The sequence below is a fragment of the Pseudophryne corroboree genome, chromosome 8 (assembly GCF_028390025.1).
Source record: "Pseudophryne corroboree isolate aPseCor3 chromosome 8, aPseCor3.hap2, whole genome shotgun sequence".
In the NCBI taxonomy this organism is placed as follows: Eukaryota; Metazoa; Chordata; class Amphibia; order Anura; family Myobatrachidae; genus Pseudophryne; species Pseudophryne corroboree.
In genome coordinates this window covers 397,528,096-397,543,344 of record NC_086451.1, presented here as the reverse complement: position 1 = coordinate 397,543,344, position 15,249 = coordinate 397,528,096, and the positions used below count along the sequence as shown (strand labels likewise).

Here is a 15,249-nt window from a genome sequence, read left to right as displayed (position 1 = left end):
AATACAAATACAAATCATACACTACAATATAACATAGACTACCTAACCAGATAACTACACAGGAAATATAATACAATTACTATTTAAGAGAAAATAAAAGAGAAAGAGGAGAAGAGAGAGAGAAATTGGCCCACAATAACAAGAAGATCAATATAGTTGCGGAGAAACACTTACGCACAAGGGGAAACGATCGCATGCGCCTCGATATCCAGCTCCCGATTATCAGCAATGAGAACCGTTGAAGAGAGTGAACTGGATATGGTCGGCCTGCCTATTTATGCCCCACACACAATACAATTCAATGGTCCCTACAATCTCATTGTTCATTGGACACAGGAATTCGGCTTCGCATTATAACAAAAGGTCATAGGTTGATTCATACAGGTGGGCTGTGACTGCTTCCAACTGTTCAGGTGGGTGGGATACTGGGTTTCCCGCCGCATGACTAAATAAGAACAAATAATAGTAAATGGACATAAACTTCTTATGTCCATAACTATTCGCACGAGCGATTAATCCGCTCCAAACCAACACCGGAATATTGCTATTTAAATACTCTTCCGATGGGTACCAAACACCACTGTATGACCCCTGTTAGACCCTTCGTACAATACAAAGAGGGATCTCTCTGTTCAGGAACATGCTATGTTAACTAAACTTTCAGAATCTATCAAAGGGACCATGATCTACAAAATACATTATATAGTGAAAATATGTACATAAACTCTACCGTAAATACGCATACCGTGCGCCTGCGGGTGCCCACGACTGTGAGTATGCGCACGTACGGGAGAGCGTACGCATGCGCAGCACGGACCTGTGTGAGGTGCAAATATGGTAGTGTGCATAGAGATATTTTTCTGACTTTGACAGTCCACCCTTTGGCAGTCAACAATAACTGCCACCTTCTAAAACATTTCAAAAAAGAGAAAAATATATGTCAGGGGTTAATACATTTACATGGTTGGGTAGGGGAGGAGAGGAGAGGAGAAGGTAGGAAAAGGGTATGACCTAGTGAGATAGCAGAAGCATGTGTGTATGAATCCGTGCTTGGGGGTCATGTATCATCGTGCCGTACGTGTTTTAAATCGAGCTTCGAGGTATTGCGAAGTATACATTTGAATTCCTTCTTATCCCGTGGTACGGGTCTGTGGATGGGCTGTCAAACTTTACCGAGCTCTTTTCGGCTTTGGTTGTAACAAAATGGGGGAGCACATTTTAGTTGATGATACATGAATGGGCGAGATATGTGATTGCTGATATCTGTGCCTGTATTCCCTATCGACTATGTGTGTCATTACCTGAGGGTTGTAGAAATGAAGAAAAGACATAATTACGGTAAATGCGGTGGTATTCTATGTCAGGTAAATGTACATTCGTCGATTGAGGTCTTGTTTGGTGTCTGTTGAATGCAGTCTTCTTTGTGATTTTGCCCATAAGGTGCGAGCAAAAGCTGTCAATGTCCATAGATTTACAAAAAGTGTTGGGCTAGCGTAATTTTAAAATTTCTAGGGAAACTGGGGATCCATGGCATAGTTCATCAAAAATCTGTGTATCAGGTTGTCAAAACTTCTTCTTTAATCCCTCTGTTGTCTGTATATTGGCTCATCAAATTCCTCGTCCAAGTGGGTCTTTTTACCTTGGAGGAAACGGAAAAACAGGTGAAAGAAACGGACCGTAGAAATCGCATTTTCATCACATCATTGTTTCTACATTTGGGTCATAAATCAAGTCCATTGGAATTACAGTTTCCTCACTCCTTAAACTCATTACCCTAGTACGATGATTGCACCTCATTAAAGCCTGACCGCATCTAAATATCAAACCAATCGTTATGATAACACCTAAGATACATAGGAGAAACTTCCCAACATCCATTATGACTCCTTGAGCCCAGTCTCCTAAACCAGAGAACCAATTTCGCGGGTTCAACCATGACACCCAACCAGTCAGCTCATTACCTACAGCAGCAAGAGTGAGATTGTGTCTCCTGCGAAATTCCCACTTCAGTTGGAGAATATCGTCCATCTTTTGGTCTATGACCTCGACCGGATCCTCGGTGCTATTCGTAATATATGTGCAACATTTCACGCCGTATTGTGTTGCCAGTGTGACACAATATCCGCCTGTCACTGCTGTGAGGTAATTAAGAACCATTCTATGCTGTACCAGTTCTGTTTTATAAGCCTGAAGTTCTCTTCCAGTATACCTAAACGTGTCATCATACATTTCAGTGATATTATCTAACAAATTTGCAAGCGCAGATATGTATTTATAATTCAACACTCCTCTAGCGGTGCGAGTGATGTCTAACGCGATTAGAAACTGAATCCCGGTGGATTCATGGATCATGTCAGAGGCCGGATGCTCTGTTCTTTCTATCAGGTGCCGTTTAACTACGTGCTCGTAATGGGTGTGAGTATAAGGAGTTTGGGCAACACGGTGTATGTCTTTCATTTTGTCATGTGATACAGTCATTACTTCAGGCAGTACTTTTCCAATATAACACAATCCTTCAGAGTTTGGGGCAAGCCACTTATACGCCTTTCTCCCGCATATGAAATATGCATCATCGGGGAGAACATATGGGACGGAGTAGGACATAACCATATTACACACCTTCCATGTGAAATCTCCTAACCCTAATTCTTCCATCTGCTTAGTACACGTATCAGGTTGTACGATATGTGCACAGTATCCTGGTGATACCTCTCCAACTCTCGTAATCCTATTTCCTAAGGTATACCTATACCGGAAAGATTTTCCTCTACTGGCTATGTGGCGTATAAGCTCTGTATCTGTAGGCATTCTATCTGCTCTATGCGAAAAGGTCATGGTTTGATTACTCCATGACACTTCCCAATTTCCCGGCTTTCGGGGATTGGAGATGTTAAAACATAATAGGGACCTATCCACATGGTATTGGTGGAGCTTCAAACTAGGAGGGCTGGAGATATTAAACCTCCTGTCCACCGGTCTCCCACCACTTAACTCAAGTACCTCCCCTAACGTTAAAGGAAATGGTACTAGCCCTGATTTGCTATGACCTTGAGGTACTTGAGAGCATACCCAACAATCTGTTTTATTTAACACACTACCCACTAAGGAGTGATAGTCACTCAATGGATGCCGGTCCATATGGATATTAAAACTGGATTGGCATTTCTTTATGCACCCATCCTCAATGACATTGTTACAGAGCCGACAGATACAGTTTTCTTCAGCTAACAATCCTTCACAATTCCTTCTATGGTCAATGCTATCGGATCGTTTTCTGATACTCGCCTTTGCTTGTTGATTATGTTGTTCTTGGAAAACTACGCCTCCATCTCTGTCATCAGAACCCATTCCAGAACCTCTCTCGACCTCCATGGTACTCTCGCCGGAACAGACTGCTCTGGTCAACATCATGGTCAACAGGAAAATCCGGATCACAGTCTCTTGGGGCAAGTCCATCTTGTAGGAGGAAACGGAGAAGAATGAGAAGGGGGGAAAAATAATTTGAGGGAGAGGGGATGGGAAGTTGGAGAAAAACAATAAAAGGGAACAGGGGATCGACAACTGCTTTTGGTCTTGTGATTTTCAATGCTCAGGTGCCGCCTCAATCTTCCTGGAACAGACACTCCAGTGATACAACCTCTACCGTCTGTTCCTTATCACGGGACCTCGCTGGATCAGCAACCTTTCTACAGTGGGACGAATGAACCCAAGTCTCTCTCTCAGCAACCTTCAATGCTGTAGTGCTAGTCAATAAGACCTGGTATGGTCCTTCCCATCTGTCAATAAGGCAACCTGAGCGTAGAAAATTCCGTATCATTACATAATCCCCAGGTTCAATGTCATGACAATTACTATCTGGTAAATCAGGAATCACCAACTTCAGATTATCATTTTGATTCCTCAACTGTTTACTCATGTTAATCAAGTATTTTACAGTCACTTCATTGTTACACTTCAAATCATCCTGAGGGTTAATCATAACATGCGGTTGTCGACCAAACAAGATTTCAAAGGGAGACAGATTAAGAGGGGACCTGGGAGTGGTTCTGATGCTGTACAGTACAATGGGTAAAGCTTCTGGCCATGTCAATCCTGTCTCTGCCATCACTTTACTCAGTTTATTTTTAATAGTGCTGTTCACTCTTTCCACTTTCGCACTCGCCTGTGGACGGTATGGAGTGTGCAGCTTGCTATCAATTCCCATCAATTTACACATTCCTTGAAAGACATCACCTGTAAAATGGGTACCCCTATCACTTTCGATAATTCTAGGGATACCATATCTACATACAAATTCCTGCACAATTTTCTTAGCAGTAAACATAGCGGTATTTGTGGCCGCTGGAAATGCTTCGACCCAATTTGAGAAAACATCTATACAAACAAGTACATATTTAAAATTTCGACAAGGGGGTAATTGAATGAAGTCAATCTGTATTACCTGGAAAGGGCCGCCGGCAGGTGGGATATGAGATGGTTCTGTAGGTATTGCCTTTCCGATGTTCTTTCTCAGACAGGTAAGGCATGACATTGCCCTTTTACTCGCATGAGATGAAAATCCTGGGGCACACCAATATGCTCTTACCAACTTGCACATCCCTTCCTTGCCCAGATGAGTCAGCCCGTGGGCTCCCTCAGCTAAACATGGAAGGTATGCTCTGGGGGCCACTGGTTTACCGTGTCCATCCGTCCAGAGTCCTGAGGACTCCTGGCCATATCCTTTTGCCTTCCAGACTGCCTTTTCCTGTGTGGAACACAAATTTTGCATCTCACACAACTTCTGTGTGTTGATGGTATTAAATACCATCAGTTGTGTGGTGTCTGTCTGTCTGGGGGTAGCAGCTGCTAATTTAGCAGCTTCGTCTGCTCGGCTGTTACCAAGTGATACTGGGTCTTGGCTATATGTGTGTGCTTTACATTTGATAACAGCCACTTTGTCGGGTTCCTGTATCGCTGTTAGAAGCCTTTTTATATGAGCTGCATGCGCTACCGGTGTACCAGCTGCCGTCATGAAATTTCTGAGGCGCCATAGGGCTCCGAAATCATGGACTACCCCGAATGCGTATCTAGAATCGGTGTAGATATTGGCTGATTTGCCTTTAGCCAATTCACATGCTCTGGTTAGGGCGACCAGTTCGGCAACCTGGGCTGAGTGAGGTGGGCCTAGCGGTTCCGCTTCTATGGTGCCTTGGTCATCTACGACTGCGTATCCAGTACACAAGTCTCCCGAGTCTGACTGTCTATGACAACTACCGTCCGTGTAGAACGTAAGTTCTACATCTTCCAGTGGGTTGTCACTGATGTCAGGCCTTGCGGTAAAATTTTGGGTCAAATATTCCATACAATCATGTGTGTCTTCCTTTGTATTAAATTCTCCTTCCCCACCACTCTCATCCTCCACCCTTTGTGCCTGTCCAGGCACACCTGGGAGATATGTTGCAGGATTTAATGCACTGCATCTCCTTATGGCGATGTTTACGGGGGCCATTAGTGCCAATTCCCATCTTGTAAACCGCGCTGATGAGACGTGTCTGGTTTGGGCAGAATTTAACAAGGCTGACACTGCATGTGGTGTATGAATTGTGAGGTTGTGACCTAGCACGACGTCTTCGCTTTTCGTTACTAGCAATGCTATCGCAGCAACGCTTCGCAAGCATGTGGGGAGGGATCGCGCTACCGTATCTAGCTGAGCGCTGTAATATGCTACCGGCCTGCTGGCATCACCGTGTTTTTGGGTTAGTACGCCTGCCGCGCAACCAGCACTTTCTGTTCCATATAATTCAAAGGGTTTACCATAGTCTGGCATACCTAATGCTGGTGCCTGCGTTAGGCACTGTTTAAGTCTCTCAAATGCTGTCTCAGACTCGTCTGTATGCGAAATCCGATCAGGTTTGTTTGAGGAGACCATCTCCTGCAAGGGTAACGCTAGAATGGAAAACCCTGGGATCCAGTTACGGCAATACCCACACATTCCTAAAAATGTTCTGATCTGTTGCTGGGTTTGTGGCAGAGTCATGTCTCTAATTGCTTGAATTCTATCAGCGGTCAGGTGTCTCAGTCCTTGTGTTAGACAGTGTCCCAAATATTTTACCCTAGTTTGGCATAATTGCAACTTGTCTTTGGAAACCTTGTGTCCTGTGTCTGAAAGATGAAACAGGAGCTGTTTCGTATCCTTCAGGGATGCTTCCAATGAATCAGAACACAGTAGTAGATCAACCACGTACTGTATTAATACTGATCCACTCACTGGTTGGAAAGACTGTAAACAATTTATGCCCCACACACAATACAATTCAATGGTCCCTACAATCTCATTGTTTATTGGACACAGGAATTCGGCTTCGCATTATAACAAAAGGTCATAGGTTGATTCATACAGGTGGGCTGTGACTGCTTCCAACTGTTCAGGTGGGTGGGATACTGGGTTTCCCGCCGCATGACTAAATAAGAACAAATAATAGTAAATGGACATAAACTTCTTATGTCCATAACTATTCGCACGAGCGATTAATCCGCTCCAAACCAACACCGGAATATTGCTATTTAAATACTCTTCCGATGGGTACCAAACACCACTGTATGACCCCTGTTAGACCCTTCGTACAATACAAAGAGGGATCTCTCTGTTCAGGAACATGCTATGTTAACTAAACTTTCAGAATCTATCAAAGGGACCATGATCTACAAAATACATTATATAGTGAAAATATGTAACGATTGAGTCGCACGCTACGATCACATAAACTCTACCGTTTACGCTTGTTCTAGATAAGTTGCATAAGGAAATAGATTGCGTGATAGGCCACAACCGAAGCCCAAACGTTGAGGACCGGAGCAAGATGCCATATATGGACGCTGTCATACATGAGATCCAGAGGTTTAGTGATGTTATCCCTATAAATGTCCCCCACACGGTCATCAGAGACACCACATTCAGAGGATTCACCATTCCAAAGGCAAGTGGGACCGCTCTAAAGATTGCACAAAGAGCATTTCTCCTAAAACGTTTTTGCGTATATTGGGGCAGATGTATTAACCTGGAGAAGGCATAAGGAAGTGATAAACCAGTGATAAGTGCAAGGTGATAAACGCCCCAGCCAATCAGCTCCTAACTGTTCATTTACATATTGGAGCTGATTGGCTGGCGAGTTTATCACTTTGCACTTATCACTGGTTTATCACTTCCTTATGCCTTCTCCAGGTTAATACATCTGCCCCATTATTCTTAAAGTTTACAGTAGTATAGTTATGGCATCAATTTAATATAACAGAAACCATAAGATATCCAGTTCATACATTCCACAGAATGAAACCATGTAAATTTGAACATCATTGGAGAAGTCTCTTACTTCTTATTGCATCCTTAAATACAGCTATCACTCCTACCACAATACTCTGGCGACTTCCAAACAAATACCTGCCGTAATAATCTCTCATCTGTGCTCAGCTCCTCCTAACCACAAAATGCCTATTTAATACATTTCTATACCTCTAAATCTCTTCAAATCCCCCCCACACATAAATCCACCTTTCTGCCATTTCATCTTGTCCTCTCACCACCTTAAACTCAATACTTCAATAAGTTAAATAATAATTTCTCCACTATTCAACAAAAGCTACTTATCTGACATCTATAACTTTTTTTCCAATCAAACAATAAATCCTACCATTCAAGTTTGCCATCATGTGAACATCTCAAGAACATGCACGTTACCTATGGGCTGCCCCCCTGCCCATCCCAGTGAAATCTGCCACTTGCAGGGACTGCCTAGCAGTGGCAGTGACTTCCCATTGGAAGCACTACAGTACCTGCTAATTCACAGCTAGCTATCCATAGCAGAGAGAACACATCCCATGGGAAGCCATTTCCCTGTTATTAAGGCAGCCCAATCTGACTTCTAGGGGCTGCAGCCAATGCAGTCCCTGGAAGCCAGCCTGTTCCCTACCAGCGTTGGACTTAAGCCCCACCTCTCACTGCCGTCTGACTTATGCCTAACCTACTGGTGACATCAGCCAACAATCACCGTGAGGGCAGGGCCATGGAGCCAGGAGGAAATCAGCAAAGCCCCCTGGCCAGATAGGCAAGGAACTGCAAATGCTCAAGACACTGCAAAACTTTAAAATACTTATATAACCGTCAACTTTAATGTTACTTCCCCTTAAAATATTTTTGCTCATACAATCTATTTTCATGTTTCACCACTCTGTCAGTGCCTAGATTGGTTTTCTGGACTTTACAGAAAATACACCATATGACATTAACAAAATGCACCAACATACATTTCTTTGCTTGCTCAAAAAACATATCACCCAAATTTATTTGTACACACTGCTCAAAATCTGCACCTCCCATTCACTCTCTTTCGCAAAGTCATCTTACCATTTTCATTTTAATACCAGGGCTATATGTAATACTGTAGGTTCTGATTTTCTGAAACCAATGTGATTTTGCCAATATACCGCAGCCGCTGAATTTAAACCTGGTCTTGCCCTAAAACAAATTGGTGCTCTGAATTTAGTGGTTATATCTCTGAAATGACTCTGATTTCAACTAATCAAAAAACGTTCTCTAAATTGTACTCCTGGGTATTAAAGGTTGAATGATAAGAGACGGTTTTATTGTTGCTTTACATTTAGAGTCTATATCACTGAAATCATGAAGGTTCTAGCGAATCGGAACCTACTATATTATACACCCCCTCATCTTCTTTCATTACCATTGTTGTTCCCATTTGTAAAGCACTGCAGAACATATTGTACATACAGTATGTATATACAGGGAGTTCAAAAAGTCCCTTTGTATGCTAAGCAAGTCTCCCAGCAGAGAATGTGCCCAATGAAATATGGCAACATAATTGTTTTTAAACATGTATTTACATTATGCAAAAGAGACATTGCTACATGCTGTACTTATTGGTATAGTGTAAAGAGTCGAGAAGTGAGCCAGTGAAGGAGTTTCCCTCTGCAACCAATCAGCATTGAAGTAAAATTTATCATTTGCATACTGTAAAATTATACAGAGGAGCTGATTGGTTGCCATGGGCAACTTCTCCCCAGGCTCACTTCTCCTCTCTTTTCACTGCTTAGTACATCCCCCCTTTAATTACATTAAGTGATGAACGTGTTGTCCCTCTCTGGCCCCCCATTGTTTTAGAGGAGACCTGCAGCCAGAGACTGTGCTCACCGCAGAGGGACTTTTTAAACTCCCTGTATAAATAATTGAATGATGATAATTATTATAATTGTTTTCTGCTGGCTTACGGGAGAAGCCTATTATTTAGTAATCCTGTATTTGCACATGTATTGTACTTGCTTGAGGCAGGATCTGGCCAAACGTGTATTAAGTGCATGTGTTGTTAACATTTTATTTCAGGCTGTAAACAGCACAGATTTATTTAGAGCAGTGGTTCTCAAACTCGGTCCTCAGGACCCCACACAGTGCATGTTTTGCAGGTAACCCAGCAGGTGCACAGGTGTATTATTTACCCACTGACACATTTTAAAAGGTCCACAGGTGGAGCTAATTATTTCACTTGTGATTCTGTGAGGAGACCTGAAAAACATGCACTGTGTGGGGTCCTGAGGACCGAGTTTGAGAACCTGTGATTTAGAGAGTATTTAAAAAGACAGTGGCGATCATTAATGGATGAATTTGAATTAAATAATATATTCGAGTGAGGATTCCCGTTCATTTTCTGTCACCAAGTGTCTGATTAATCAGATATGCATTTTTAGGTCTATCTTGTTTTGACAGCTACATCAGTTCAAGTTACCAGCACTAATTACATTTGTCATCCCTCTTTTCTGGATACAGGGCACTGATGTCTTTCCTCTGCTGTGTTCCGTCCTGCGAGACCCCAGCCAGTTCACCACACCAGACAAATTCAACCCTGGACACTTTCTCGATGAGTCTGGGTGTTTTAAGAAGAATGATGCTTTTATGCCATTTTCCACAGGTAAGACATACTGTAACTTCAATTTATATAAATCATTTAAGTGGGCCAATTTCCTGTACGCAGTCAGAGCCGGCCATAGGCATAGGCAAACTAGGCAATTGCCTAGGGCATTTGATATGCCCAGGGGCATCAGCAGCTTTTGCTGATTAAAATGATATGCAGCATGCTTATATTCTGTGTGTAGCATTTCATATGCAGATACAGCCACAGTCTCACACAGTATATAGGCATGCTGCATATCATTTTAATCAGCAGAAGCTGCTTGTGCATCCTAGCTACATAGCAATGCAAATAATATGCATTTTCATAAAAAAAAGGTATACCCGGCGTTAGCATTGAGGCAAGATTTGAGGACACATCTGTATCCAGGCAGAGGCAGAGGTCACAGTGTTAGTGGCAGTGTGAGTTCTGTGCGCATGTGAGTGGGTTGGTTGTGCAGTAGTGTTCAGAATATGTGTAAGGAGCATTTTGTGTGTCATGTAAAAATGCATTAATAATGTGCAACATATGTGTATTGGGCAGTATGTGTGTCATTATGTGTATAAGGGCATTAATAATGTGCAGCATATATGTAACAGGGTACTACTGTATGTGTGTCATTATGTGTATAGGGGCACTATTAATGTGCAGCAAATGTGTAGGGGGCACTATGTGTGTCATTATGTGTATAAGGGCATTAATAATGTGCGGCATATGTGTAAGGGACATTATGTGTGAAAGGGCATTAATAAAGGTTGTCATAATGTGTAAGGCGCATTATGTTTATAAGGACATTAATAAGGTGTCTCATATGTGTAAGGGGCATTACTGTGTGGAATTAGGTGTATAAATGCATTATTAATGTGTGGCATTATGTGTATAAGGTGCTCTACTATGTGGCGTTGCGTATAGAAAGGGCACTACTGTGTCGTCTAATGTGAATAAAGAGCAATAGGGTGTGGTGTAATGTGAATAAGGAGCAATTCAGTGTGATGTAATGTGAATAAGGGGCTCTATTGTGAGGAGTAACGTTTATAAGGTAAAGTGATACTACTGTGGGATGTAATATGAATTATGGACACTATCGCATAATCAAATGTGAATAAAGTGGCAGTACTGGGTGGCGTAATTGGATTTGGGGTTACTATTGTGTGGCCATGCCCCTTGCCAGCAAAAACACACCCCTTTTTGGGCTGTGCGCCAAATGTGGGAACTGTTCCTATTTAAAATATAGGGGGTACAAACACCAAAATAAGGACTTCTATGGGTGAGGGGTGATGGTGCTGGGAAAGAGGTGCAAGGTCAGAGGCGGAACCAGCAGTGGTGCTAGGGGGCACCAGCCAAAATCTTGCCTAGGGCATCATATTGGTTAGGGCCGGCTCTGTACGCAGTCCATACTCTGGGCCAGATGTACTAAGCTTGAAAAGTGATAAATATCACTGTGATAAAGCACCAGCCAATCGGCTCCTAACTGCCATGTCACAGGCTGTGTTTGAAAAATGACAGTTAGGAGCCGATTGGCTGGTGCTTTATCACAGTGATATTTATCACTTTTAAAGCTTAGTACATCTGGCCCTATAAGAGATACTGTAATACATGAATAGTTATTTTGTATTGTATATAAGCTACAAAAGGATCTATTTGCTAAGCCTTGGATGGAGATAAAGTACCAGCCAAACAGCTCCTATCTGTCATTTTTCAAACCCAGGCTGTAAGATGGCAGTTAGGAGCTGATTGGCTGGTACTTTATCTCCGTCCACTATATCTCCATTCAAGGCTTAGTACATAGACCCCTTATTTTCAACGATTACTTTCCATCATTCTAAGCTGTCGGCAACAAAATTACGCATCACCAGGAAATAAATAAAGTCGCTTCCCCATTTAAAGCATCATATTAATGTTACATTCTACAAATTAATGGTATGTACCTATATTAATATGTCCTGATTCACATCTGGGGTGGGATGCGTGATGCTTCGCATTTTGAATGTGATTCATCCCGCATCTCATCGCAAGCATAACTCCATTTATTCATTCTGTATGATTGACGACAATCTCAAAGGACAGCTCCCCCAGTAAGATCTGTCCTTTGTGATAGAAGGATGCATGTTTAAGACCCAGGAGTCCTTCTGTGTCGAATTGCACACACCGTGGGGGCTGTTGGGAGTGATCCAGTTAAATCTCCCTCTGGGGGAAACACGAAGAGAAGCCATTAGGCTTCTATAGGGTAACACCATCTAAAGATAGCGTTGCCCACTGCATTATGGGGCTTGGTGCACAAGTGGTAAGCAGTCAAACCTACTAAAAATGCATTTTCGGAGGTTTGACCACAAATTTCAGGGCAAAATTCAGAGTTGCGTGCAAATACCATTGCAATTGAGAATTTGTACACAGCAGATCTGCAAAAATATACTAATGTCAGTTGCGGGAATTTATATTGAATCACCCACTGGCAGCATCTCAGTTACTCTGCTTGTGTACAAAGATATAGCATCGGGTGCACATTGGTTGCACCATATGGTTCCCTGAGCAACCATGCGGTCTGTCGCAACTAAGCCACCGAAACCCTTACACCTGCATATAAATACGGAGTGGCAGGCTGCAACACCACCACAAAATGGTTGCAACTTGCCTGCATTTTAGTAGCCATCCCCCATTACCTCCCACATACGCTGAGCACTGCAACTGTCTTGGCACATGCGCAGTGTGACTCAGATGCAGGCACAGTACAAAACACATCGCTCAACTGTACAAATATGGGCATTACGTCCCAAGTATCAGGCCCTCAGTGAGCTATTTTTAAAAAACTATTTTCTAATTCCCTCTTCCTTGTATTATTCCAATCATTTTTATAGTCAACTCAAAACTCTAGAGTGAAGTGGAGTATGACCGGTGAGGCTCTGCTGCCCCTGCCTACCCTGACCTGACCTGACCGCAAGTCACTGCCACTGATTACAAAAAAACAAATCCAATGGGATTCTGCCAACACATGAGGAGAGGGTCTCCCCAGCAATGTTATTTTCAGTAGAAACATAGAAACTCCAGATTAACTATGCGTGTTCATGGCCTTAAGGACTGCCAGAAAGTTTGCTTTTCCCATATTTTCCTCCTCTGATGGTTTTATTTTCATAAGGGAATATTTAGGCTGTTAGAGATTATATCAAATAACTAAATAGTAGGGCACTAAATAACTAAACCTAATTTTTCTGTACTTATTTACCTTTGCAGGATTAAATATTTCAGAGAGGGGTTAGGTTTGTTTGACTGGCAGCTGGGAGACCGCCGGTTACCGTACTGGTGCCGGGATACCGGCTTCAAGATGGCCGGCGTGGGGAGCGCAAAGAAGTTCCTTGCGGGCTTGCTGTGCTTGCCACAGGTTCTATTCCCACTCTATGGGTGTTCTGGACACCCACGAGTGGGAATAGTCCCTGTTGGTTGGCATGCCAACCAGCAGGCTATTCAGCGTTTGGGATCCCAGCATTGGTATTGTGACCCACAGTCTCCCGACCGCCAGTCACATAACCGCATCTCTCAGAGAGACTGTGGAGCATTAACTTTAAAAGCCATGTCAGTCATAGTAGATACATACATTTGTTACATTTTTTGCATTATGAATAGGGTGGAGCAGGGGCAGAATGGGATGGAAAACAAGCCCACAAATTTTATGGAAGGAGACATAATGGGGTTACAGTCTGATGAGGGGGTGGAGCCTGTTGAGGGGGGCAGGATCCTTCTGATCGCATGCTGGAGCTGCACATCACAGGGCAAGGGTGCCCAGCATGCGACCCGCCGCCTCCACACCTTGATAAAGCAGAAACTGCGATCGCATCACAATTTCTGCTTCATAACAGAAATTATAGATTCCTCCAGCAGGCCTGCCGCCATGTTTCTGATAATGCCCACTCCACGCCCCCCGTTTCCCAAACGCCAGCCCCGTCCCTCCATCGCCACCTCCGCAACGCTCCATCTCCACCATGGAAATTAAGCTTTGCCCCTTCCCCCGTCCCACGACCGCGTCTGTCTGATTGACAGGCAGAGACGATCACATTTTCTGTTGTTCCCCATGCAGAAAATGCACCTGCATCTTTTTCGTAGTTTTTGTGGTTGGATCGCACACTGCAATCCAACCTGAATGAGGCCTTGAGTGCGGTGGGCTGCCTGTCATGTGGGGGAAGTGGGGCCATATGACAATGCACAAATCAGGTCCCACAGACACGTCACCCTAACAGGAATCTTCCTGGTGAGCTCTCTATGGCAAATCTGCACCTGGAGTGCAGGGTAACTGTAAAACAACTATAATTCAAACTGCATTCATTCTGCATATTACACAGATATGATCAAACCCCCATCATTTTCAGTGCTGGAAGAGGGACTCCCACGCGCGCATAGCGTCCAAAAAAGGGGAGTGGCCTATATGATGGGGGTGTGGTCTCACAGCACTTCCGCGATCACGAGTCACGCCCGCCCATTTGCCATCACTGAAGGGGGCATGCCCAGCGCTCTGCGAGCTGCTGGCATGCCCCCAGTCATCCTGTCTCCACTGAATAGAAGCTGTGCGTCTATTCTCCGCTGCTCTGCTAAGCCGGACACTGCTGCCCAATGGTGGGACAGCCGGTCAGTCCCCAAAAAACGGGACTGTCCCGTGAAAATGGGGACAGTTGGAAGGTATGTATGATGATATAATCTTAGTGTACTAGTTACAGTATGTGAGGTAACACAACTGCTGCAATGACTGCACGTTATGCTTTCACTTTACAGTCATTCTTGTTAGTAAATAAAATGTTTGTTCTTTATATTTTAGGTAAACGGATTTGCCTTGGAGAAGGTTTGGCCCTCATGGAGCTGTTTCTTTTCCTCACCACCATCCTACAGAATTATACACTAACTTCAGAGACTCAATTCACAGAAAATGATATTGCCCCTCGAATGACCGGCTTTGCAAATGTTCCCATTAATTATGAGATGACATTTAAACCACGTGTAGTATAACTCAAAGACAAACAAGTATAATCAAGGGGATGTAGTTGGAATCCGGGTGGTCGGAATCCTGACGGTCAAAATACAGACGGCGGAATCCCAATCACCAGAATGCCGGCAGCGCCTCCACAGCTTTTCCCACTCCTGGGTGTCCACCACACCCATGGAGTGGGAACAGAACCTGTGATGAGCGAAGTGAGCCGCTGAGCCAGAAAGGGGCTTCTTTCCGCTCGCACCCCTGCTGGCACTCTGACGGACGGGATTCCAGCGTCTGTATTTTGACTGACGGGATTCCGACCTCCGGGATCCCCTACCCAACCCTAATCAAGATATAAAT

General features: G+C 43.6%; 1 protein-coding gene across 2 annotated transcripts in view; it reads left to right on the top strand.

Moving 5' to 3' along the window:
• Positions 1-14,946, top strand: part of LOC134949275 (cytochrome P450 2G1-like) — a 58,799-nt gene extending 43,853 nt beyond the window's left edge. For both annotated transcript variants that reach the window (XM_063937771.1, XM_063937770.1), the window contains 3 exons: positions 6,769-6,956; positions 9,815-9,956; positions 14,737-14,946. In XM_063937771.1, the coding sequence (XP_063793841.1) occupies positions 6,769-6,956; positions 9,815-9,956; positions 14,737-14,924 (518 nt within the window). In that variant the 3' untranslated portion in view covers positions 14,925-14,946. The remainder of the gene's footprint in view (positions 1-6,768; positions 6,957-9,814; positions 9,957-14,736) is intronic.
• Positions 14,947-15,249: the final 303 nt, after the last annotated feature.